Source organism: Rhamphochromis sp. 'chilingali' (assembly GCF_963969265.1).
Source record: "Rhamphochromis sp. 'chilingali' genome assembly, chromosome: 21".
Lineage (NCBI taxonomy): Eukaryota > Metazoa > Chordata > Actinopteri > Cichliformes > Cichlidae > Rhamphochromis > Rhamphochromis sp. 'chilingali'.
Genome location: NC_137949.1, coordinates 12,254,764 through 12,279,241, shown reverse-complemented (window position 1 = coordinate 12,279,241; position 24,478 = coordinate 12,254,764). Strand labels below are relative to the sequence as shown.

The 24,478-nt window shown below is 43.5% G+C and overlaps 1 protein-coding gene across 1 annotated transcript; it reads right to left on the bottom strand.

Annotated features, from left to right (window-relative positions):
• Positions 1–5,979: 5,979 nt before the first annotated feature.
• On the bottom strand, positions 5,980–23,374 carry clic4 (chloride intracellular channel 4). The gene is made up of 6 exons (XM_080870363.1): positions 23,037–23,374; positions 12,447–12,556; positions 9,245–9,370; positions 8,811–8,917; positions 7,849–8,030; positions 5,980–7,213 (listed from the first exon to the last, which is right to left on the bottom strand). Exons 1-6 carry the CDS (start codon positions 23,103–23,105, stop codon positions 7,049–7,051), a joined length of 759 nt encoding a protein of 252 aa, XP_080726489.1. The 5' UTR covers positions 23,106–23,374; the 3' UTR covers positions 5,980–7,048.
• Between the last annotated feature and the right edge of the window lie 1,104 nt (positions 23,375–24,478).

Below are 24,478 nucleotides of genomic sequence, written 5' to 3'. Positions count from 1 at the left end.
ATTCTTGTCTTGGTCTGCCAGCAGGCTTCTCTTTGAGATCGCTGAATCGAACATGTTTGTTTGGCCCCCTAAACTATCATAAATCTCAACCCAACAGAGGTTAACGCAGTCTGATGCTGGCTGATGTAGAGCTAAAGCGATCACGACAGAGGTCAGATCATTTGTATACACGTGAGCATGAATACTATGACACTGTAAGTGCAAACAGCAGTGTTTGAAGTTTTATTTCAACCCATCTGTATTATATGCAGTCCTGTGAAAAAGAAAGTATTCTAAGTTCACAATAATTGGACTATAATTTATACACAGCTGTCACAGCATTCAAATTGCTGGAGTTGTGACTGATTTGACTCTTTTCTTTGTCAGCCGTGCTGCTGTAGAGCTGCTGCTGAGTGTGGCCTCATTGTCCTGTTTGGGCCAAGCTTTAGCTGCTTGACAGCCTCACATTTGACTCTGGAGCACTTTGGCGTACAGTGACAGCAAAATGCCCAAATCATCAACCTTCGTGCTGGCAGCTGGTATGAGGAGTCTCCACTGTGGTCTTGTCTGTCCAAAGTACATTATTGCAGAACTCTTTGTTTATTCAGATGCAGCTTTACAAACCTGTTTGGTCTTTTTGTAACTGTACTATCATGAACTTTAGGATGTATCCTGCTAACTGAGGCCTCAGAGCAGCGCTTTGTCTTTTGTAGTTTCTCCGAGTATGGCACGGTCTGACCTTGGGGTGAATTTGCTGGGATGTCCTCTGCTGGGTAGGTTGTTGACACACACCTGAAGCTTCCAGATCTACAAACAGACAACATTTCTGTTTTGATGGAGATGCTCACGCTTACTGTTGCTGATTATTTAATAAAGTGCACTTGATTAGTAGCAGCTGGCTGCCAGTTCCTGTTGTTTCCTATGGAAGCAGTAAAGGTGTGTGTAGGATTGAATAGAGTCCTGTTGAAATGTACTTTTTCACAGGACTGTGCATGTTTCATTTAGCGGTCTGTTTGATATTTCTACGACTAAAATCCAGTAAGAGCAAAGATTCATGGGACTGCTTGAATGTGTAACTTTAAATCCTGCCACAAACTGGACACCATTACCCTGAGTGAGTATTAAGGTTCATGGCTGTTGTTTAAATGTTGGCCAAACCAGTGCTTCTGTAACCGTGCGGTGTACGGGGCACAAGAATGAAACAAAAGCTGAGATTTCTGCCTCTGAACGCATCATTTACATATTGTGTGTAAAACACTCTTAACTTTTTAAAGCAAACGCAGGCTATTCATACTGACAGTTTATTACAAGCTTTGGTGAACTAAGGTGAGCGTTTAACTTACTGACAAACCTTTAAAGTCTAATATTTTACACCACAGCAGTGTTTCTGGGCAATATTCACAGCAAAAAGCGATAATCTCGGGTTCTCGTGGCATATAAAATGTTCAGGTCTGTGTCCTGTCAGTCAGCAGGATAAATCAAATACATGGAGCCACATCAAGTGTCAGGTGCACAGAGTCCATATGCAAAGAAGGTTTTTAACACATTGTAGGTCCAAAACCCAGTTGGGATATCACTGTGTACCCTTGAGCGAGCTACTTTACCAGTGTAAATATTTAGTCAGCTGTATAAATGGGTGTCGTGTAAAACCTGCAAATTGAACTGGCAGTGCTGGGAAAGAGTCAATGCCAAAAAGAAACGGATCCACTAAAGCATACACAGCTGATTGAGTTAACGTGTTAAAGGTAAAACAGAATGGGGCAAAACTAAAGCTTCAATGAATAATAGATGGGGAAGTTTTCTCACTGAGACAAAGAAAGATCCAAGATTATAAATGTAGTCAGTGTGTCTTTGTAGTTTAGCTGACGTGCTGGCTCCCTCACACGGTGTGTAATAAAGAGAAAAACACACAGATGCACACATGCATGCCTGACCTCGGTCTAATTCTAACCTTAACTTGGAAACCAACTCTTAGCCCTCAAACACCTCTTTGAAGCTCGCTCCAAAAAGCAGAACTCTCCTCACTTTCCAAAAATGTCCTCAAGGTCTAAAACTCAAACTGCTCCTTACGAAGATAGACTTACAAAGCCGCACATTCCCAGTCTACATGTTTGAGAAATAACATTCGGCCCTCCTGGCCTCACCTTCATTACCCAATTACACTAATACACTCGCTGTGCTTGTAATGATTGTGTGGTCTGAACGATAGCCAGCCTTGTTGTGTTGGTTCTTACCTCACACACCAAAACACACATGGACACACACACATCTGTCTGTTTGCATCTGGGTGGATTTCCTGCCTGTGAATTACAAGTGGAGTCCGTGTCTTAGTGCTCACCAGTGAGCAGGCGGGCCATGAATCTCTGAGGCTGAAACATGACACTTTAATGAGCTGGAGGGCATCCAAAAATTTTACGCCCCCACACCTTTTTTTTTTTTCTTCTCTTGCGAAAGTTTGGCTGCAATCAGCCCTTCAGAATGGGCTTGTTTATGCGTAGGAACAGTAGGGAATTGGCTGAAAACATCACCAAGTTTACTGCAAATGGGTGTCTTTGGGGGGGGGGAGGTGGAAGCCACAGTGGGCGGACACCCACATGACACATTCCTTGCAGAAGAACAGAGCTGGAAACAAACATGTTTTGGTGCAAGGATTCCTGTAAATCTGTGTATCAGATCTCCAAATCCTGTAGACTCACAGCAACATATTTGAAGGTAAAGCAAGAAAGTCAAATAGATGTTTTTATTATCGTGCCGAAAACAAATTCCTGCTGAACTTAATTTGATTTCATTTTTAAGAGTTAAAAATGTCAGGCTGACCCGTACCTCTGTGGGATGCTTGGGATGTTTTTGTGCTACCGGTTCCAGTCATTCAGATGTGGATTTCCTCTCTGGCAGAGGCACACATCTGTTTTTGTTAAACACGAGTAAGCGGAAAATAAAACTAAACGCGATACCTCAAATTCCCGTTCAGGCCTCATTCACAGAAGGCTATAAATGGTTCCATAACTGCTACATGTCTACTTTTATTGCAGTGAAACTTTATTCTCACATCACAGCAACACGCAGAGAGACATTCATCACACCAGGAAAAGATAAATAATAACATAAATCTGCTGCTAATGTGAAATCAGGATCCTGATGCTGTGCACCTGGATAAACTGTGGTGCCGATACTCATTAGAAGTATGAGTAGCTTTGGACTTCTTTTCTTTTCCCCTGGCAGCTCCGTCTTCAGCATACCAATAATGACTCCTCCACACTTATCCAGAGCAATTCACTATCACCTCTCTTAGTTTTTCCCCTCTGATATAACCATTCCTAATCCTGTCCATATTTACATTTCCAACACAAATCTTAACATCACTAAGTCAGCCGCCTCCATCTTTCCTCCTCCTTTTTCTTAAATGGCACTGTTTCCAACACAGCCGCTCTCATCAGTTTGACACCGAGTATAAAAACTCATCGACCGCTTTACAGCTTTACAACATATTTCCATCTGTATTTCATTTCTTTGGAGCTTGTTTTTGATTGCCTTAAGGAACAGTAGACCTGCATAGGTTTTTCATCTTTTGTTAAACACATTTTATTTTATTTTATAGCGCCAAATCACAACAACAGTCGCCTCAAGGCGCTTTATATTGTATGGTAGACCCTACAATAATACATACAGAGAAAAACCCAACAATCATATGACTCCCTATGAGCAAGCACTTTGACGACAGTGGGAAGGAAAAACTCCCTTTTAACAGGAAGAGAACCAGGCTCAGGGAGGGGGCCATCTGCTGTGATTGGTTGGGGTGAGAGAAGGAAGACAGGATAAAAGACATGCTGTGGAAGAGAGACAGAGATTAATAATAAGTATGATTCAATGCAGAGAGGTCTATTGACTGTGTGCACGTTAGCATATGCTACTTCCGGTGCGGAAACTCCTGTGGGGAGCTTTGTTTCCGGTGTCCTATTCGTGCCTGGTTTATGGTCCAAAACAAGTTAAGCAAATGAATGAATCAAGCGGCGATTTACATTTCTATGATAAATGATGTTCATCGACTTGTCGATATTTTTTCCCTGCACCTCAGGGCAAAAGAGAAAAGGGATTCAAATGTTATATTTCTCAGCTGTCCCTCGTTTATCCCGGGTGTTATGTTCTAAAAATAACCAGTGATAGGTGAAATCAAGTAGCCAATTTTATTTTTTGACAGTGCAAAACGTTTCGTGGACATCGTGGACATACAGTACTGCACTTCAGAGTCACACTGCTAGCGATCGATGCAGCGATTCTGTACTGTACAGGAGAGACGTCACGGAGGAGATTGTCTGCAGCAATCGGGACGCAGGACACAATGTGATGTAAAAAAAAAAAATAAGCATGCAAACTTGCACTAAAAAATCTGCAAAACAGCGAGGTGAAAGGTGAACCGCGTTATTAGCGAGGGACCGCTGTAATTTTTAAGGTAAGCCACAACATACCCTTCGTACATACTAATGTATAGAAACCCTTACCAGCAATCATTCATTTTTTGTGTAGCTTTTTTCACGGTTTGTTAACATGCTGTGTAGGTGTGTACTTGACTAGCTGATTTCAAGTTTTGGACATGATTTTGGAGGATATCGTCGCAGTAGCGATTGACTGCAAAGTAAAGCTACTGGAAATGTACAACCCCACATCCGGTCTCAAACCAGGAAGTTAGCATTTTCTCGTGCACAGGGTCAATTAACACACAGTGAAGAAATACTAAATGCATCATGGGAATCCCCCAGCAGCCTGCACCTATTACAGCATAACTAAAGGAGGATATGCTTTAGCAAAAAGGAAAGTTTGAAGCCTAATCTTGAAAGTAGAGATAGTGTCTGTCTCCTGAATCCAAACTGGAAGCTGGTTCCACAGAAGAGGGGCCTGAAAACTGAAGGCTCTGCCTCCCATTCTACTTTTAAATACTCTAGGAACAACAAGTAGGCCTGCAGTGTGAGAGCAAAGTGCTCTAATAGGGTGATATGGTACTACAAGGTCATTAAGATAAGATGGGGCCTGATTATTTAAGAGCTTGTATGTGAGGAGCAGCATTTTGAATTCTGGATTTAACAGGGAGCCAATGAAGGGAAGCCAAAACAGGAGAAATCTGCTCTCTCTTTCTAGTCCCTGTCAGGTTTTTCACACACATCTTGTCCTCTTTTTCATTCCAGCACATCTAGAGTGATGTTAGGGCTTTAACTATGCTTTTCAAAATCATCTTCCTGTTAGAAGAGGGCTCTCCCTCTCCACTTTTATCACCATAGCAGATCTTCACACTGATGGATTCAGACTGTCTTTATCTTACAATATAACGTTTAAGTGAATTTAGCTAGTTTCATTTGGTATCAGATGTTGCTTTGGGCTGTGAAATGTAACTGAAACACTGATGGTTTAAACAAACACACAAGCCCCGAGTGCCAATAAGAAGTTTATTTAATTCAGTCAATATTGTTAAAAAGAAAAAAAAAAAACAAAAAAAAACAAAAAAAACCCCAAAAACAATGACATAGCTTTGATATTTTCTTGGTACAACGCCACACTCGCGTTGTCATGAAATGATATCGTAAAACAAAAATCCTTCCTGCGAAACATCTGCAGAGAGAAACGAGTAAGGCAAAGAGGAGATGCGTTCTCTAGTGTTCAAATCCAAGCAGGCAAGAAAAAGGCCCACGTTTCCTCAAAGGTTCAGATGAAATGCTTTAAATTTACAATCTGAGCAATGAAAACAAATATTTACAATTCCCTTCCCATCAGATTTGTTTTATAACAAATTCACGAAAGGAAAAAAACAAACAAAAAAAAAAAAACATGGCAAATGGGAGAAAACAAAAACAGGTTTTGCTTTATCCACACTAAAGCACTTTTTGGAGCTACTACATTCACTACCTCGGAGATCGATCTACATACGGACTGATGACAGAAATCTGCACAGCTGTTCCTTCATTGCTACTCTCCTCTATTCTTCTTTTTTAGTCATAAATATCTTTAGAGTTGCTTTTCGCGGTGCTCAACCCAACATTAGTGTCCTTCAACCTGTGTGTTATGAAGCAGGAGACTGAGCGTGTGTGGTTTCTTCATTTGTCATCCACAGTGAGACCAGAATAATGTGCCCCCCCCCATTTTTGGTTCATAACATATAATCCAAACTATGGCTACAGTAAGCACAATGTGTTCGATATGAGAAGAAACTCTACTGATTAAAACAGCCGCTTTCAAAGGCAATAATAAGCTACATACAGGTGAATATTTCTTAGACCTCAGGCTGCATTTTTCCTGCTATTACTTCTGCAAGCAGTACGGGAAATTTCCTACAGTTCTACCGAGCTACAAGACTTGTGCCCACTTAGGGCAGTGAGGAAATCAGAGCATGGTTGCCAGGTAGATTTACCTGCAGTTACAAATATTCTCATTTATTTTAAACAGCTCAACATTAAAATAAAGCATCTCAGTTGATATGTCGACCACTTAGGTTTGGATTAGCTTCTATTTTAACCTGTCAAATACTTGAGCCAAAAAACACTGAAGCGTCAACACTGTTTACATGAACAAAGATGAGGGGAAAGAAAAAAAAAGCTTCTTAGTCTTCAGAAATCCAAGAAACGGACGACAGTGAAATTTAAACAGACGACAGTGAAATACCAGTGTGTGGCCTTTCCCCCTGCATACGGAGGAAAGGTCAGCTTGAAGGTCACTTATCAGGGAGCGCGCTCGACTCCCAGCATCGACAAGCACTGACGTGCACGCCTGGCTGCTTCTCCGTCGCCTCACAACATTCATTGGCAAATGAAAAACAAAAAGCAATTAAAGGGGACAAACATGAGCGAGGGTGATTCAACTAAACAGACCTTCATAATGACCGGAAGAAAAAAAAGAAATGAATGACCAAGGGTTCATGCATGGAGTTCACTCTAGATGAGGAGAGAAGGAAAAGAAGTCCAAAGTTGTTGTTTTTTCCTTTATGGTGAATGAGCACGTCAGTCCCGGTGCCGAGGATGGGGAGGTGCAGGGGAGTATAGAGAGGTGGTGAGGGGATGGAAGGAGGCGGTCGCGACGGAGGAGCTCATTTGACCAGCCTCTTGGCTACGTCTGCGTAGGCGATCTCGATCTCGTTGTCGCTGGGGCAGGTGTTGGTGAACTCTTCGCGCGTGTAGGCGTTGTTCAGGTACTTCCAGATGCCCGTCATCTCTTTGGGGATTTCGAAGCCTCTGTACTTCTTAGTCACCACCTGAAAGAATGACGCGAGTTGTTCAATCACACTGTTGATGCACAAGTTCCAAAAACTCCACAAATATGACACGTTAAAGGTTAACTGTTAAGATTTACCAAGGGAGCTGGGGTAGCTGGGTAATTTTTGAAGCAGAGCAGTGAAAAGTAAAAAGTATAGAGTGGCAACGGCACAACTTCTGATGATGCGCCAATATTTGCTAAAGCATTTTAATATATAACCTGCGGGAAAATGCTCTTAGTATTTTCTTGAAAATTAATTTCTAAAATGATCACAAACTAAGAAAATTAACTGCCCTGTAGAGATAAATTAGGACCTTTAAGTTTATTTCCAGAAGCATGAACAGCAGCCTCATTGCTGGTGAATGAAAAGCTTCAGCTCCGAACAACGAGCCGTTTCTATCCGACCAGCCCGAGCATGCAGGCAGGTGTTCTCCTTTATTCAGATTATTAGCCTGAGAATTACACGAGAACCATTTTCATTTATTCCAGTAATTGAAGCCAGTCCCTCCCTTGCAGGTGCAGCATGAGGCGAGCGTTTCCTCAAGTACAGCTTGTATGCTCTCTTCTTAAAAAAAACAAACATCTGATTTGGTGGTTAAATGACAACGCCTGCAGGTGTGTTTCATGACTCACCTTAACTATATGCAGTTTGGGCAGCAGGTTACAGTCAGCCAGGGTCATTTCGTCCCCATCCAAGAACTTGCGGTTAGAAACTTTGACGTCTTCTATGCTGTTGTGATCGATCTCATCGGGCAGCGGCGAGCGAAGATACTCGTCCAGCTTCTGCAGGGTCTTTAGCAGCCCGCGCTCTAGAGCTGCAAAGAAGGAGACGGTTACTGCAGAGCAACCACACGGTGGCAGCATTTCATCAAGAGACGCACACAGAGAGCACTTTATAAATATGAGAGCGCTTCAAATGCCGTCTGAAAAGGAATGCACAGGTGATAGTTTGTCCTCATATTCCACCCATCTACAGATACTAAACAATTCATTCCACAAATAGAAAGTATGTCATGAACACATACTAGGTGTAGTGGTTTGACAGTAGATCTAACCCGTAACTTATCACTGAACCATGACATTCACTCTCTAACTCTGTTGACATAGCCTTGGCTTTCACATCCAGCTCACTGTGGTTTGATATTTTCTCAGAGTGGAGATCAGCCAACTAAAACATGATATGATAAGTCTGTTTTTTTACATTCCAAAACATCATACTCCCACATTTCCCCCCAAAGAAGGACACAACGGGATTTCAAAGACAAAGGACTACTTTTTCTTCACATTATTCCAATAAAATATTAAATTTCTGATAATCGTTTACAGACTGTGGGCTACATAAATCTGGAACGAGGGTGAGGTTATGAGCACCAGTTCGCTCTCTGGATCATGGCTGTGCACTTTTCTAGAAAGTTCCAGGTGAGACTGGGAGCGAAAGGACAGGAGGAGGCAGCAGAACAAAAGCGCCGTGTGTTCCCGAGTCAGACTTTAATCCACCAATCCAGGCAGGGCTACCAGTGTCACCTAGCAACCAGTAAAGCACACTACACACTGAAGTCCTGCACCTTCCCGCGTGCATGCGTGTAAAGACTTACCCTCGTTCCCATCTGGTTTGGAGTTCTTGATGTATGCAGAAAACTTGGCAAAGATGTCCATGCCAGCGGTGTTTGACTCTGGATGTCTTGCACCAAGCTTGATGTACCTGCAAAATAAACACATATGAAGCCACGTGTGCTGCAGTTATTTTACATTTTCTCTGTGCAGACATCATTAGAAAATAAAAATGAGCAAAGAACAGCTCAATAAAAGCTCCATTTACTACTGACAGACACCAACACTATAAGTGGAAGGCTCATAAAATGTGTTGACAATAAAATAAATACTGCAAAACTTTATTTAATCGTCATTTACAATCAACAAAAGGCTCTGTAATTAACTGCTCACGGTGCAGTTAATCATAAGTGGGGGGTGTTTGGTGTCTAGGTGTGGCAAGCAGTCATCGCAGGAGTTTGAAACAGAAAGCACTCACTTGGGCGGGGAGAGAACATCCTCGAGAAACTCCTCGATCTTGTTGACGTCAGTTTTGACCTCGCTGTTGAAGGTGATGAAGGGCGGGTGCGTGCCGGGGGCCAGGTTCTGGAGGTCTGCGGGCTTCCTGGGACACGGAGTGGAGAAATGTCAGTGGGCAGATGAAGGCAGAACCAATCCAGGAGCTCGTTTCTAACATGTAAAATCTGCTTTTATCCCCACAAAAGGAACCAGAGATTTAACTTTACTGTGTGTATAATATACTGTGTAATTACTTTAAGTTCAAATATTTAAAGGGCTGCGTTTCTGCTGCGTGTTTTTTCAGACCTCTACAACCCCCCCTCCTCCTCCAGCTGGAGCCGCTGTGCTGCGAGTCTGTTTGTGTCCCCTTTTTTCCTCTGTGGCCTTCAAACCAGCACATTTGGTGCCAGATGTCTCTGGCAGGCAGATGAGGCTGACACACAAACAGCAATGAGCATGTGCTGAATGAGTCTTCAGTATAAAAACAACCAAACAGCAGTGACTCTGATGGGTTTGTGGGGACAGTCTAAACAGTGACTGATATTAATAATACCATCAACATCATTCATCCAACAGTGCAGGTTTTTTGAGTCCATGCCCATAATGATGGCGAGCTTTGGGACAAACCATTTAAGGGCAGAAAAAAGGGGAAATTACTTCAACTCTTTGGCATGTCAGGGGGAAGTGACATGCCCACCGATTATCACCAAGGAGCGAGGAAGAAACTGCCTCGAATCACAGAAAAACAGGAGAGCCTTGAAAGACGACAAGAAGAAATAAAACACCATATTTGACTTGGTTGCCATTCTACTGTTGACCCAAAATTACACCAGAATCTGTAGTACAACTAGTCCCACTTTCAGTTAAAATAAATAAAACAATCAGGTTCTTTGCAGGTTTTAAAATGAGAAACCCCCCCCCAAAAAAACCCACACATGGCACGTCATGGTGTGTTGTTACCTATTCAACAAAAACCAGACGAACCGCAGAAAGTGTGTGAGACCAAGTACACCCCACCATTCAGTAACTTACAGAATCAGTCTTCTGCTTTGTTCAGATGCAGCTTCGCAAACCCAAACCGAGAGAGGAGGCTTTCTCCCAACTAGGGCTGGGCATATCATACGGTTCACGGTAATATCGGTATAATGTAAGGCAACGATAAGAAAATGAAATATCGCGATAGAATATGGGTAAAACACGCACGCCTTCGTTTTCATACGCACACGGTGGAAAAAGCATGGCGGCGACGGAGAATGAGAAGAGCGAAAGCGGATCGTTAAATGAAATAGAAGAACCAGAATTGGTTTGTAAAAATGCTGCAACTTCAGTGGTGTGGAACTGGTTTAGCTTTCGTCCGTAAGATACACAACAAAGCCCTATATTTGGTAGAGCGTGCTAGCGGGCCGACGTTATTACCGAACCGTTTTTATGTACACGGCGCTCAAAAATGTTTTAGTACGACTTTGCTAAGCTACGAAGCCGCACCGCTTGATGGATTGTCGGAGCATTACGGCTACCGTAGGCAGGAGCCTGGCAGAGTGATACGTACTGTGCTTCAACATAATATTACCGTATTGTGTGTGTATAACCTCTTTTTAAGTGTTGTGGATATTAAACATGGTTATTCTAGGATATGTCGGCCAGTTTCCAGGGAAATGCCTTTTGGTTAAACTGTCAGCGAGGAATTTGCACTGTTACATTTGTATATAACTGTAATGCACATGAAAAACAGCTGCTTGTTTAAGTGAAAATACATTGTTAGTGCAAAAAACCCACCAAAGTTGTAAAGTATTTTGTTTTGCTTCAGCTAAATCGTTATTGCAAATTTTCAAATATATATCGTGATAAATATTTTTGGCCAAATTGCCCTGCCCTACTCCCAACAACCCTTCCAAAGAGGCCACACTTTGCAGTTTTTCCTAACTTTGAACACATGCAGACTGACACCAAGTCAGGAAGTCCAAGCTGCAGCTCGTGGGATTTTTTTTTTGCAGTTTCCCTGCAGTTCTTGCACTTTTCCACTCAGCACTGCACGGTCTGACGGGGTCAGTATGCTGGGACACCCACTGCTGTGAGGATTCACAGCTGTGTTGAATGTTTGCGACTTGTGAATAATCTCTCTCACTGCAGAATGATGGGCACATTCTTTCACAGACTGATGAGCAGCAGCAGTTGCTTCTCTGAAATTACTGATGTTGTTCCTTCTTGACAGCAAACTGACAGAATTCAGCTTTTATAGCAGTGCTCACACTTCCTGATGATCAGTTACTCAAATGCATTTGATTAACTGGCTGCTACCTACCCAACAGAAACAAAAAGAAACAATAATAATATTTTGTTTTTTGCTTCTGCAGCAAATATGGCCTTTCGCCAGCTACAGCAAAAGCAGTGGAGGTTATTCGCTGCCTCACACAGAGACTTTCTACCCGGGAGGAAAATATATGCAAAATACCCAAACCCATGCACTCATCCTGAACGTCAAGGCATGTGTGAAAATTAAGCCACTAGTCAAATGGCTCTCACTTTCCTCCTGTGAGCGGTCTAAAAAACAAAACAAACAAAAAAAACAAAACAAAGGAAACACTTTTATCAAATGCATCTCTGCTGTTGCTGCAAAGAATAAACGACACTGTGGAAACCAGGGTCGGTAATCTTAAAAATCTAAAGACACAAAGAGAGACTGCAGAAACCAGGCGTCCATCTGACTGGTGGATACAGCTCAAAATAATCAGGCCTAACAAGTGGATAAACATTTAGGGAGTATTTAGATGAATCATACAGACGGAAACGTAGTCTGTTTGGAGCTCCTAGTACTGGAATCCACGTGTGAAAGTGTGTTGGCTTGCAGCTGGCAAGGAAAAACAAAATTGCAGAGGATCACTGATCCCAGTGGTTTTTAAAAAAAAGACAGTTGCCCAACAAATTCTAGGCAGGAAGTGAGCAGAGTCAAGAATCTTAAAATAACCTCTCCAGAGTCTGAATGTTTAGTTTCCCCCAATTTTCCCTGGCCTGGGAAGGGGTCATGGGAAAACCAAATAAGCAGTGGGGAAGCAGCGAGTGTGTCAGAGGTGGGGCTGGATCAAAGCAGTACACTGGGAAACGCCCAGGAACGCTCCAGTAGGCTAACAAAGAAGGAAAAGTGATGGAACAGATGATTATAGAGGAAAGAGAACAGCGCTCACCTCTTTAGATCCACAGTAGTGACGTTGAAGACGACTCCTTTCAGCCACAGAATCATGAAGAGTCTCTGGGAGAAGGGGCAGTTCCCAATGCTCTCGCCATCACTTCCTGCCTTCAACAAACACACAGACAGAGGAGCAGGATTAACCACCAGAAACATATTCCAGGTACCAGTCCTGAGAACTGAGTACACAAAAGATGGGTGGAAGCATCTCACATTTAATTACCACTGGCATACAACCCAATCTAGCAGACAAAGATCTAAAAGCACCTATGACTGGTTCCCATGGCCGACAGCACTTTGCTTACTGTTTAGTCCAAAACACAAACAGGTCCTGATAACCTTTTCAGCTGTACTGCACAACCTGGGCGCTTTGCTGCGCTCACCCACAGGGGCCCGTTTCACACAATGACTCTTTCAGACTCGAGCAGGAGGCAAAGACTGACGAACAAACTCACATGCCTTTGAAGGCGTCTGCACACTTCCCCCTTCCATTTGGAGAACCACAGCCTAAGAGCAACAGGAAACTTGTAGAGTGATTAAGGCTCAGATAGCCTTGTGCTTCCTTCTTAGCCAGACTGCACAAAAACAAGGCCGAGTTGTGGGGGGAACGAGATCAATGGAAGTGGTGTGCGCTCCAAATGAATGACGCACACTCATCGTTTAGCGATGGGAAGGAGCGCGGTAAAGACGCTATTTGGATATTAAATTTAATCTGTTTCAAACAAACAAATCAATAGCAGCTCAGCTTAAGTACTGTAAAACTAGGGAATGATGCAGCAAATTAATCTGCGCACAAACACACACAGCAGGCTGTTTTATTAGTTTTACACCACATGGGCACAAATATCATCTGGACTCCACATCAGAAGGCAGAGTAAGCGTTTCATCTGATTAAGAGTTTTACACGGTGTCATAAAGAAATCCTGCTTCCTTTCTTTTCTTAATTGTCATTTTTAAAAACATGCATTGAGAAAAATGGCATTTTCTTTGTTCTTCCTCTTCAATATTCACAAAAGCAGACACACAACAACCTCCATCATCCAGCTCGTGCTCTCTGTGGTGACCAACCCTGCCAAGCTATTCTATTAACAAGGACATACATGGAGGTCATTGAAACCCTGGCACTCTGGAATTCACTCATTCATTCAGTGGATGACTGTAGCAGAGCCTCTGAATAAGCTGAATGTCATTTATTTTTTGTTGTCTGCCTCGTGTGACGTCACTCGCTGCTCATTCCCTTCAGCTTTGCTTCTTTCGTCCTTTTCAGCCTTTTTCCACCTGCACAGAGGCGTCTGCTATACCAAGTAATGCAAAAGATATACAAATCACACATAAATACCACCGATTTGCAAAAGGGTGCTGAATGAACATAAGATTCAAATGATTTTTAACTTTACAAATATATATTTGTTAATGTCAGATCTGCAGGTCCTCAATAGGGCACTTTGTTGTGCAGGGTTCAGTCAGTGCAGCAGCTCCTTGCTGCTGCGGACAGGCTGGCTGCTGTTGTCCTCTGTGTGACGCCCAGTGAGACGGCTCTGTTTGATCTGCCTGCTGGCTCCCATTGTACTGCCACTGTCCTCTCCCTCTCTGAATTCAATTTCTGAAAAGCTTGGATTAGATCACTGCCATTGTTTAGCAAATGAAAGTCCCCTTTTCACATTACACGATTCAATTCCAAAATAAGGCTTTAGCCCTGAGGTGCTGGACTAGCATTAGCTGAACCTAAGGGGATCAGAAAGACATCAATGGGATGATTACTCCATTTTCCCCGCAGCGCTACACCTACAGAGAAGCATTCAGGTCTGCATCAAGGGTGGTAACGCAGCACAGCAACTGTTCCCATGGCAATGGCCAGAACGTATGACATGGAAAGCAATGCATGCATTGTGAAAAGGATTACAATGCACAGGTGAGCGGTCTGCAGCCGGCTCTCTTTTGGTGGTGATAAAATGCAAATACACTGTTGAATGTCATTTGTAAAGATGTTACCACTCAGTGAACCGCTTTCAAGGAGAGTTCATCAGAGTTCTGCAGGTCGAGTGGTGAGACAGGAGGCCACAGCAGCTGAGAAAGACATTTCATTTTTTCCTTCCTGTCTCAGTGCGATTTCAGGTTCTGGGCATTCAGACTCCTACTCTCTGGACTCTGCAGCAGAGCAGGCTGCAGACACAGAGAGAGAGATTACAGGAAACCAGAAGGAAACTGGGGATCATGTGGTGCTAACCAACAGGAGGGAGAACAAGTGGTAACGGATGCTTAAAGCGTGACGAAGAGGAAAGATAGTAAGCTTCAGTGTGCTTTTTGGCCCTCTTGTTTCTTCCTCCTCCTTCTCTTCCCTCTTTATCCCTTACCCCTTATCCTGGGCCCCTCTGTGGAGTCAGAGGGGGGGTTGGGCATTCGGAGAGGAGGGAGAAACTATTCCAGAAATGTCCTGTTCCTCCCGCCGAAGATGGCGCTTTGTTTAGTTTAAGCAGTGATGCTGGCGGAGCTGCATTTCCGACGTGCTCCTCGGGAGCAGCTGCTAGGCACTAAATGAACTGTAAGAACGGCTTTTGATTGACATTTTAAGCACTTCTGCTTTTAAAATAGCCGAAATAAATCCAGAAGGATCAGAAAACCTTAGATTTCGTGTTTTTCTTCTAATATGGAGCCTATGGGCCCAACTGACACTTTCCAGAAAGCCTATATTAAGGTGTGACATTCAGGAAAGGGCTTCAACACAAAGCACTTTCTGTTTGTAGATCGTCAGGTACGTCATCAGCTAGCAGGCAAAAAAAAGGCAATAAAACTCTGGAGTTAGGGGAGAAAATCTTTAGAAGGCAAAGCCCACGAGTTTGGAAAGAAGCACATTTTACAAGTAGTACACAGATTCACACAAATCGGCTGCAATAACGTTTGGCCCACAGCAGCAACAGCTGACTGCTGCCAACAGGCTCTCCAGCTTTATTTTAGGCTCAGTGGATGGTAAGTCAGCAGATGCTTGTTTATTTAATCCCAGCGCACACAGCTGCTTGATGAAGGGTGTGAGTCATGTTTAATCTTGGATGTTATCTAGGAGTTCAGGACAGCGTGACGCATCGATGAGTACATTGAGGGTGGGTCTGGGTCTCCAGCCAGTGAGATCATACCTCTTATCACTTCCCCTTTCTTCGTGGAGCCAGTGATGTAACAACTAAGCCAAAACACAAGTCAAAGTAACAGAAGACGACAACACACAAAGTGGTCCTTTCTACCAGCCACTCCCACAAACTCAAGTTTTCCTTGCTAGCAAAAGAATTCCAAGACACAGCAAGTTGACCAAACCGATATTTAGAACAAAACACACAGAGGAATGCAGGCAGCGGTACCCAGGACAACCGGCACAAACTGGCTCCAAGTGTGTGACATGGAGGGAGTGCACACTAGTTTCCGTTAAATCAAAGAGAGCAAGTCATCTTTTATAGCCTGGAAAGCCCAGGTGAGCTGCATCAGCTGATGACCTTCTCATGTCAGCCAATTACCAGCAGGAGTAGGCCAGGACTTCCTTGGGGACACTGGAAGGGCCATGACAAGCAGCCAACTCGTCTTGAACGCGCTGAGGTCACACCGCTCATCGCTTCCTCATCGACGTTTTTTCCTATTGGATGGTTCAACATTACTTCCCTTGCCAGGCGTCAGCGGGGATATTAGCAAAGTGTCATGTTTCTTTGTGTATTATTGTACAACGCCAGCTCACGGTTGGCTCTCAGATGCTACACAGCCACCCCTCACTAGCCTGGGCTGCACCCCAGGAGATCGAATCAAGTAAGGTGGAAATTACTTTTCAACATCCTTCATTTCCAACATCAAAGCACTGCAGAACCACGCTGGGTTGTGAGGCTTTCATCCACCTTAAAGTGGGGATAACACTCAGTTGAGACCTCTTTGAAATCTACATGAAGTGCATAGCTGGTGCTGTGCAGTGTAATATCCTCCTCTTGTAAATATGGTTTTTAATCCCAACAATCTCCATACCCTCATGATCACAAATAAATAAATAAAATTAAAAGTTAGAAGGCATTTAAAGATCTCCACGAAGCCTCTCACTCTAGCAGACCTGCACACCTGAAACTATAACATGAAGTCGAGTCTGTGTGCAGTTTTATCCACAAAAATCCACTCAAACGTTTAAAATGCATTTTCTTTACTTAAGAATCTGATTAATGGTTTCAAATCATCTAAAGTCACACGCAGTATCCGTAGAGACAACGTTCAACTTCATCCATCCATCGCCTGTTGTGTGTCATATTTAAATCACTAAGCCAGTCAGGAACCTGGTAATGTCGCCCAACAGATCTCAGCAGTGATGACAAGGATTCCTGAACGTTTCATTGCCATCTGAGCTCTTAAAGATGGCTGTACTTTTAACTGGGACGCAAGGTATCCTTTTATCCACTGCAGTCCAATAACATTTTACAACCTGGCACATAAAAGAGTTGCTCAATGTGCAACAACACCTTTCTCTCACTCACAGAAAGGCTCTCATCATTATCTAAGACAGACATTCCTTTTCTAGAGCAGCGGTGTGATATCACAGCTTCTACAGTGAGCAGCTGAGGACAATGATCCTGTTCATGCTGGGCCCAGTCCTCCCAATCTCTGCTCACCGCCTAATTTTAGTAACGTGGCGGCCCTCGCCTTCCCCTCCCCGCACTTCACATTCTAAATAGGTTGGGCTGCTCAGCGAGTTCAAGCCACACTTGACCGAATAAGGAACTGACGAAGTAGCGAGCTCTGGAGCTCGGCTGCTTCGACACACTGCAGGAATGTCCGTTTGAGGGTGGGCAGCCCTGCTAGCGTCATGGCAGCGCCTCTCCCTGTTTGCTGGACACACACTCACACACATATAGGCCAAGGTAGGATTAAAAGAAGCTGGACCCAAAAACTGCCCGCTGTTTGTCAGCTTACGCTGGCATTGAATGATTAAGCTAAACAGAGTCAGGCTGGAATTCATGAGACACACTGTCAGACATGGCAGGGTGAGGGTCAGCTAAAGAACCACAGCCAATTTTAGTATTTAACAATGTAAAATAACTGAAAATACAGAAGTTCTGCTGTAGCATTTTCTCCAGAAACTTTCCTAGTTGTACATGAACTGACTCTGTATATGTCACCACCTTATTCATAAGCTGACTTCTATGAATAAGACACCAAAAGGAATAAAAACAATAATATGTTCTTATTTTATTTGGAAAGGATCTAATTTTTATCAAGTTTTATTTAAGAATAAAATAAAAATCTGTTTTAAAAACTTTTACACACAAACTATCCAGTGTTTGGACTTCTGAGACATTTTATAGACCAAGCTGATCATAAAGAAGATATAAAAACATAAAGTAGATTATGGATAACAAAAAAAACAACAACAACAAAAAAAACAAAAACAAAACAGCATTTTTATGTTAATACCAAGCAGCCTGTCAAGTCTGCCCAAATAAATCAATCTGAATTCAGCAGCCGTTTGATGAAAATCAGAAAAAGTAAGAAATGAAGAAGAGCAATAGTTCAACATGTGAAGTAAGTTTTAGGTACTTAAAAGGGTTCCTGGCAGACTGACCAAATCAGCCGGTCAGATTTGACCTCCTGGTTGAATCACTCCAACCTGAGACACTGTGGGTGCCCGAGCGCGCAGGGGAGTCGGATTCGGCTGGGACATGGAAACATCGCAACATCCTCTCTGTGGCTGTGACTCAGGCTGACATCACTCAGGGGAAAACTTAAGACTTCCACTGAGACACAGGCCTACTGTTCACAGTCAGATTCAGTGGAAAGTTGTGGAAAGCTGACGTCTAAATGAGGCTTACTCTTGCTGTGGCAATGATGTAAGTTTACTGAATAACCAGAGGAGATAAGCAGCAGCCAGGTCAGGTTTCTCCAGGCCCAGGGTGAGTGGAAGTGATGAGTAATGCAGATCCAAAATGAAGGCAGAGCAGACAGTAAATGTGGGAGACGAGCATGAACCGACTGACTCCTCGCTCTGCTGTTTTTTTTCCAAGTATCTAATACAAACAATAAGCTGCATACTCAGGTTGGCCCCGACCCCACCTCTGCAAAAATTTCACTGACCATAAAGGGAGACGTGCTCTTACTCGCAAACACAAAAGCCAAATGTTTGCGTTGTTCCTGCCCATTTCTCCTCACACTTTCCTTTGAAATGACACAAAACTGGTTCCTGAAAAAGCCTTTAACAGTAAACTTGAAGTCTGCCTGCACAGTGATGTAATTAAAGCAACCCCGAACCCTGTAGTGATTTCTTCAGGACAAAAGCCCCGTCTAGACAGCTATGACCCTTTGGCATCAACACATCCTTAGTGTGCCATTACCACACATGCCAGATACATATATGGCAGCAGAAGCCCAGACCACAAACACCAGCCACATCATCAGGATAGACTCTGACCCACCGGCGAGCTGCATTTCAGTGCCTGTCTGGTGCATGATCAACAGTTTTTGTTTTACACCATCATAAAAATCTAACATGCAAAACACTCATGGACAAGCCTGACTTTGCATTTCCACATATACAAATGTTTGCCGCAAGCAAAGCATCAAGTCAGCAATAAGCATGCACCTTCATCAATGATTGGGATTACAGTCAGTACTGATGTAGTGCATGTAGTTTAACCTCTGAAAATAAAGGTAATAGAGGAGCTACAGCCAGAGGCTGCGGCAGGTACAGCCTTAACAATAATAGTATAACACATGACTCAGTGATTGGATCCATTCCGTGCTGCTCTGGACTGACCTCATTTCCGGTCATTGAAAAATGCTTTATTAACCATCGGCTTCCTGACTGAACAGCACAGAAATGAGACCAGCTCTTCCGCCCCTCAATGAGATGACTCAAGCTTTTAAATTTGAACATCATTTACATAAGAGCCATTTATTTAGGTACAACTAGGGCCGTGTTGCTTAAGTACATGTTATAGTCCACTGGCAAGAACATAAATTAACTTCTGAGTGGTTCCAAAGCCCCAGTTCAGATTGGTGTAATAACACACTGCCAGATCGATTAGGCCAGTGGCCAGAGAGTCAGTCAACCAGACAGTTACAAAGAAGAAGTTGTGACAGGCCAGGTGCTGCAAAAGCAAGTCCATGGTGCAGAAACGAGGACACACAGCACAAGCTCAGCAAGCTCCACACCACTAACAAGCCATTAATCTCTGTCCTCTAACTCAAGATGCTGACTGCAGCGTTACTCACAAAAAATAAAGCGCTCTATTGATTTTCCTATAAAGAAACAGCACTTAGCTCCCTAGAATACCACCCGAGGGACAAAGGAACGGTTTATTTTATGCTGAAAAGAAACAAACAATAAATGGAACCTCGCTGCTAAGGGTAGCGATACTAAACCTTTCAAACTACCGACATTTTAACGGTTACAGCTTTTGGGTGAGCAGTGCATTGTTACGAGCCGCAGTATATAAGCCATGCATCTGACCGTCACATGCTCCAACTGATTGCACAACATGATGAGCCGATCTTGGCCAGGCCTGCAAACAGCTCAGAGTGTAACGCGTTAAGATGAAGTTAAACCCGAGCTGTCATTGTTCTCTTTTACAGACCGAGCTAACAACGTTTTAGCCTCCTTGACCGCACAAAAGCGCTGCATAGCTGTGAACTCCTCTCTGGGCTTTGTAGGCCTTCATCTCCACTGTAAACAGTCTGCCACCCAGACCTAAAAGCACTTCTTGAACATGTTTTCAACCTCTGCTGGCCTGAGAGCTGGAAGCAGCATAAGGCTTTGCGACCGGTCGTGTGACCCTGGCACAGTCTCAGCCAGCAGACGCACAAATGCGAGTGGAGATAAAGGCTGTTTGTTTCCTTTGGCTCATCTATATTCCACTCACTGTCATCCACCCATGATCATATGCTGGTGCAGAATGACTCATTTGCATGCATGTCCCGAATTAATTCAGAGAATCTTCGTAAGGAAAATTGAATAAAACATACAGAATCATTTGAGTGCAAGTTATGAACACAAAAACAACAATGAAGAATGTAAAGAACCAGCATGGCTGTGCTCCCATCTTATGCACAGCTTTGCATTTACATGTTGTTGCTGCATCCTGTCACCAGGTGGCAGTACCAAAAACATGTGGAATAACCATAAACAGAATAAGGTTAGAGGAGAGTCGCCTTCTACCGTGATAGCCCCCAAAACCAGCAGAAGGGTTGGAGCTGAGTGCCATCAGGGCGGGAAAGCTGATCGTCAGAGAAGGAGATGAAGTTGGCGAGGAAATAATGTGAGAACCGTTGAAGAGCAGAATGATTGTGTTAAATGTGAGGATTTAGAGGTTGCAAGTGTGAATCTTTCAGGTTACATTTGTAGCCCGAGCCCGACTGACCAATCACATTTAAGCAGAGGTTAGTTTTATTCACAGAAAAGCCCAACAGTTGGCGTGACCATGGAAAGGGGACCGACAGGAGACAGCACCATTACCACAAAACACTGATCTGCAATGCTCTGCACTTAGGTCAAAGCAGTCCAATGTGCTCCCAAGTCTGGATGATGTCGTGATTAAGAGGAACAATTTCAAATAAATACAAATACAAAAGATAGATACAAGCTTTATTCTCCCATTTAATTACGACATCTCATTTAGTATTCTAATGTGTTGGGTGGATGCTAGGAAGTCACCCTCCACAGCCCAACAGCTACTTGTGATCAAAAACAATATCTAACCTGCTGCGCTGTGATGAGGTCAAGGGTCGATCCTCCCACTTACAAAGTCATCACATTGTGCTGATGTGACAGAGCAATAAACGGAGACAACACGAGCTTCACCTCCCCACCCTCGATGAGCCCACTCCAAGTGTTCCCATAGCAGTTTGACAACTGTTGCTATAAACACTGGTGGTGAAAAGCTGCAAGATAATCGAACAGTCTCTGAACTGGGTGAGCCAGCTACTTTTAATGAGTAAACAGTGTTGACGCCTCTCAATCTATAGACATGGACACTGTGGCAACTGATATTACGGAAGCATAATTAGTCAGCTTTGATATGTGGCAGAGGCCTAACAGATCTGACAGCTGTGTGTGGAGAGCACACACACACACACACTTTGTTATCAGCTGTTCCCAGAGGCCCAGCTAACAGCAATGTGCCTATGGCAACCTGCATGCCAGCCATTGTCTCCCATGGCTGTGTTTAATGCAACACAGTGAAAACGGCTGCATGAATAATAGATGTGTACAAGTCAAACTCTGGTACATGCAACACGGAGCCATGTGAGAGGGAGTGAAGGGAAACGCTAGCACACTTCCACGCAGACGTGTCCAGAAGATACACAATGAAGAAACTTCTGGCTGTGCGGGCTAGAAAGGGAGGGGTTGGGAGGGAAGAGCCGGCCACAAGTGCAAACCTTCCAGGCCTCGGGATGATGTAACCTCTCCTGTAGGCAGTGAAATGCAGTAGTAGAAGCAGCACTGGACGGTTTGTTCCTGTAGTTTTACGCTGAGGAGACCTCCTCTTTAAACTCAGAGTCTACAAAAGCACCACAAACAGGACGGAGGCGGGGTTTGTACTGCATCCAACTGATATGATGTAATGGAGGTGGTTCTCCTAGATAGGGATCCCTTTATAAATTGGGCTTATCGAGGGTAATTGCTCTCATATGTAGCATGTATCAGTGTTTTCAAAGCCGCAATCATCCACTGTTACTGTTATGAGCCTGCCGTTTTGGTCAGTGACACCCTAACGTACCAACACCCATAAACTCCACCACCTAATTCGCTACCCCACAGCCTCCTCCCACTACCCCAGCCCCCTTCAGTCCCAGTGTGCTTCTCCCTCTATTCTTCCTGGTGCCATTTTCCCGCTCTGGGAAGCATCAGGCTCAAAGAAAGAAAGAAAAAAACAAACAAAAAAAAAAAAAAACAGGCATCCACCGCCACCACCTCCACCAGGGTCTCCACTGAGCAGGAGATCATCCATTAAGCTACCCAACTGCCCGCTTTAAACAATTTTAATGAAAATGCACCAACAGCATTGTCTGCCACACACTTTCTTTTGTGTGTGAAACAAAGCTGGAAAACTGGTGAAGCAGTTTGTCCTTCAGGCTCTTTGTTGCTTTGGTGAACCAAACATCAAACACCCTGCACTCTTATTTAAAGCTGAACCAGGGTCAGTTCTCATACCATCTACCACTTAGTGCCCCAAACACGAAAATGCACCTGCAGCATGTATCCCACTGTCGGGTGGACTCTTGTGAAGCACAGCTGCCGGGCTTTTGTTGCAGAATTAGCGCCCAGTTTTCAGCACGGCAGGTTGATCTGCACCCACGCTGAGGGGTGGAGAGGTGGGAGATGGCCGTATCCGCCCTGCTGGTGACACTGCGGGCTCCACATGGCCACAATGGCAAAGAGGTTTATGGATGTAAATGAACATGTAGCTCCGAGCCTCTCAAACACACGCCTCCATACAGCCGTCCTGCGTGGAGACACTATATGTGCAAATCTCTAACATTACTCGCTTTCGAGGCAGAAATAAAGCGCGTGAGAGCACAATGCGCAGATGTGGGTTAAGCCAAGTGAGAGAGAGAAAAACTTATCCTGCGGTCTTACCTTCACAAAGAGCTCGATAACGGGCTCATTATCCGCCTTCACTCCGTTCTGCGGGACCGACAGCGACATGGTAGCTGCTGCTCTGAAGTTTCTCCTCACAAAGATGAGTTTTCCCCGCTACCACGCCCGACTTAGCTCTTATCCGCCTCCCCCCTTTTTTTGCGCACTCAATCCCGAAGACGCCTTTTTCTTCCCTCCAGGTTCTGCAGAGCAAAGCGGACCAGAGCAGCGGCGCCTTCCAGACAACAGAAATGTTTCCAGGCTACACACGTACGGCTGACCCGTCACAGGATCTATCTGCTGGGTGGATGGTGACGAGGACGGCGTGAAGAAGCTACGGGAATATTTAAAGCGTGACGTCATCAGCGGGGAGGGTTGGAGGTGGAGGGAGTCCGGTCGCTAAGGATCCCAGTAAAACGCAGGGGCGTTTCCAGGACTTTCATAGGGGTGGCACAGGCACCATAAAAAAGTAGTATCATTGTTTGTTTGTTTTTAACATTCAGTAAGTCAGTTGAAATAATAGTTATATCTATCTATCTATCTATCTATCTATCTATCTATCTATCTATCTATCTATCTATCTATCTATTACAGAAGAGGATTAGGGCCACTGGGGAAAAAAAAGTGGGCACGTCTTTTTTCTTCTTCTTTTCCTAAATTCTGAGAAAAAAGTCAGAATCCTTTCCTTTGTTGTAAATATACATTTAAATACATTTTTTAAATTTTTAAATATTTTCCTTTTTAAAAAATTATATAATAATAAAATAATTTAATTTAATAATTTTTCCTTTATTTTAATTTCAGCTTACTTTTTATCTTATTTAAATATTTGGGTCTATTCTGTTTTATTGTAAGCTGCAGGCATTGCTGCTTGAAAGAAGGCATTAAGTTTTAGAGAAATCAGTCAAATTCAAAGTTCTGCTGCTGACTCGAGAAGCAGTTTTTCTATACAGAAACTGCTTTTATGAACAGGTCGTTCAATAAAGGACTCTTCACTGATGTTGAGTTATCAGAGTTCTGGGTGAGGAAAAACTAAACCTTGGACTTAATCTTAATGATATTTTTAAAAAATCAAGCAGAACCTAGAGTCACAAAATTCTTGTTAGGGATTCTATGCAGTCCTATGAAAAAAAAATCATTGTTTCCTTAGGAATTAGGAGGATAAGTGGAAGCCAGGTAATCAAATCTACTTGGTTAACTGATCATCTGCAAAAGAGCAGAAGCTTTTGCAGCCTGCTGGTCTGACACATTCATGCATGTGTTAACATAATGCTACAATTTTGCCAGGTTAGGAAATCCCAACAAATTTACCCAAAGGTCAGACGGTGTAGTACTGAGAGACATTACACAAGCACTACGTCTCAGACTCTTCAGGCCTCAGTTAGCATGTTAAATGTTAAAAATCATGACAGTAAAATTAGAAAAATAGTAAAAAAGTATGA

Coding starts and splice junctions, on each gene's coding strand:
- clic4 (XM_080870363.1), bottom strand. CDS start 23,105: ATGTCGCTGTCGGTCCCGCAGAACGGAGTGAAGGCGGATAATGAGCCC. Junction 9,371..12,446: donor ACTACTGTGGATCTAAAGAG/GTGAGCGCTGTT, acceptor TCCGTGTCCCAG/GAAGCCCGCAGACCTCCAGA. Junction 8,918..9,244: donor GATGTTCTCTCCCCGCCCAA/GTGAGTGCTTTC, acceptor TTTATTTTGCAG/GTACATCAAGCTTGGTGCAA.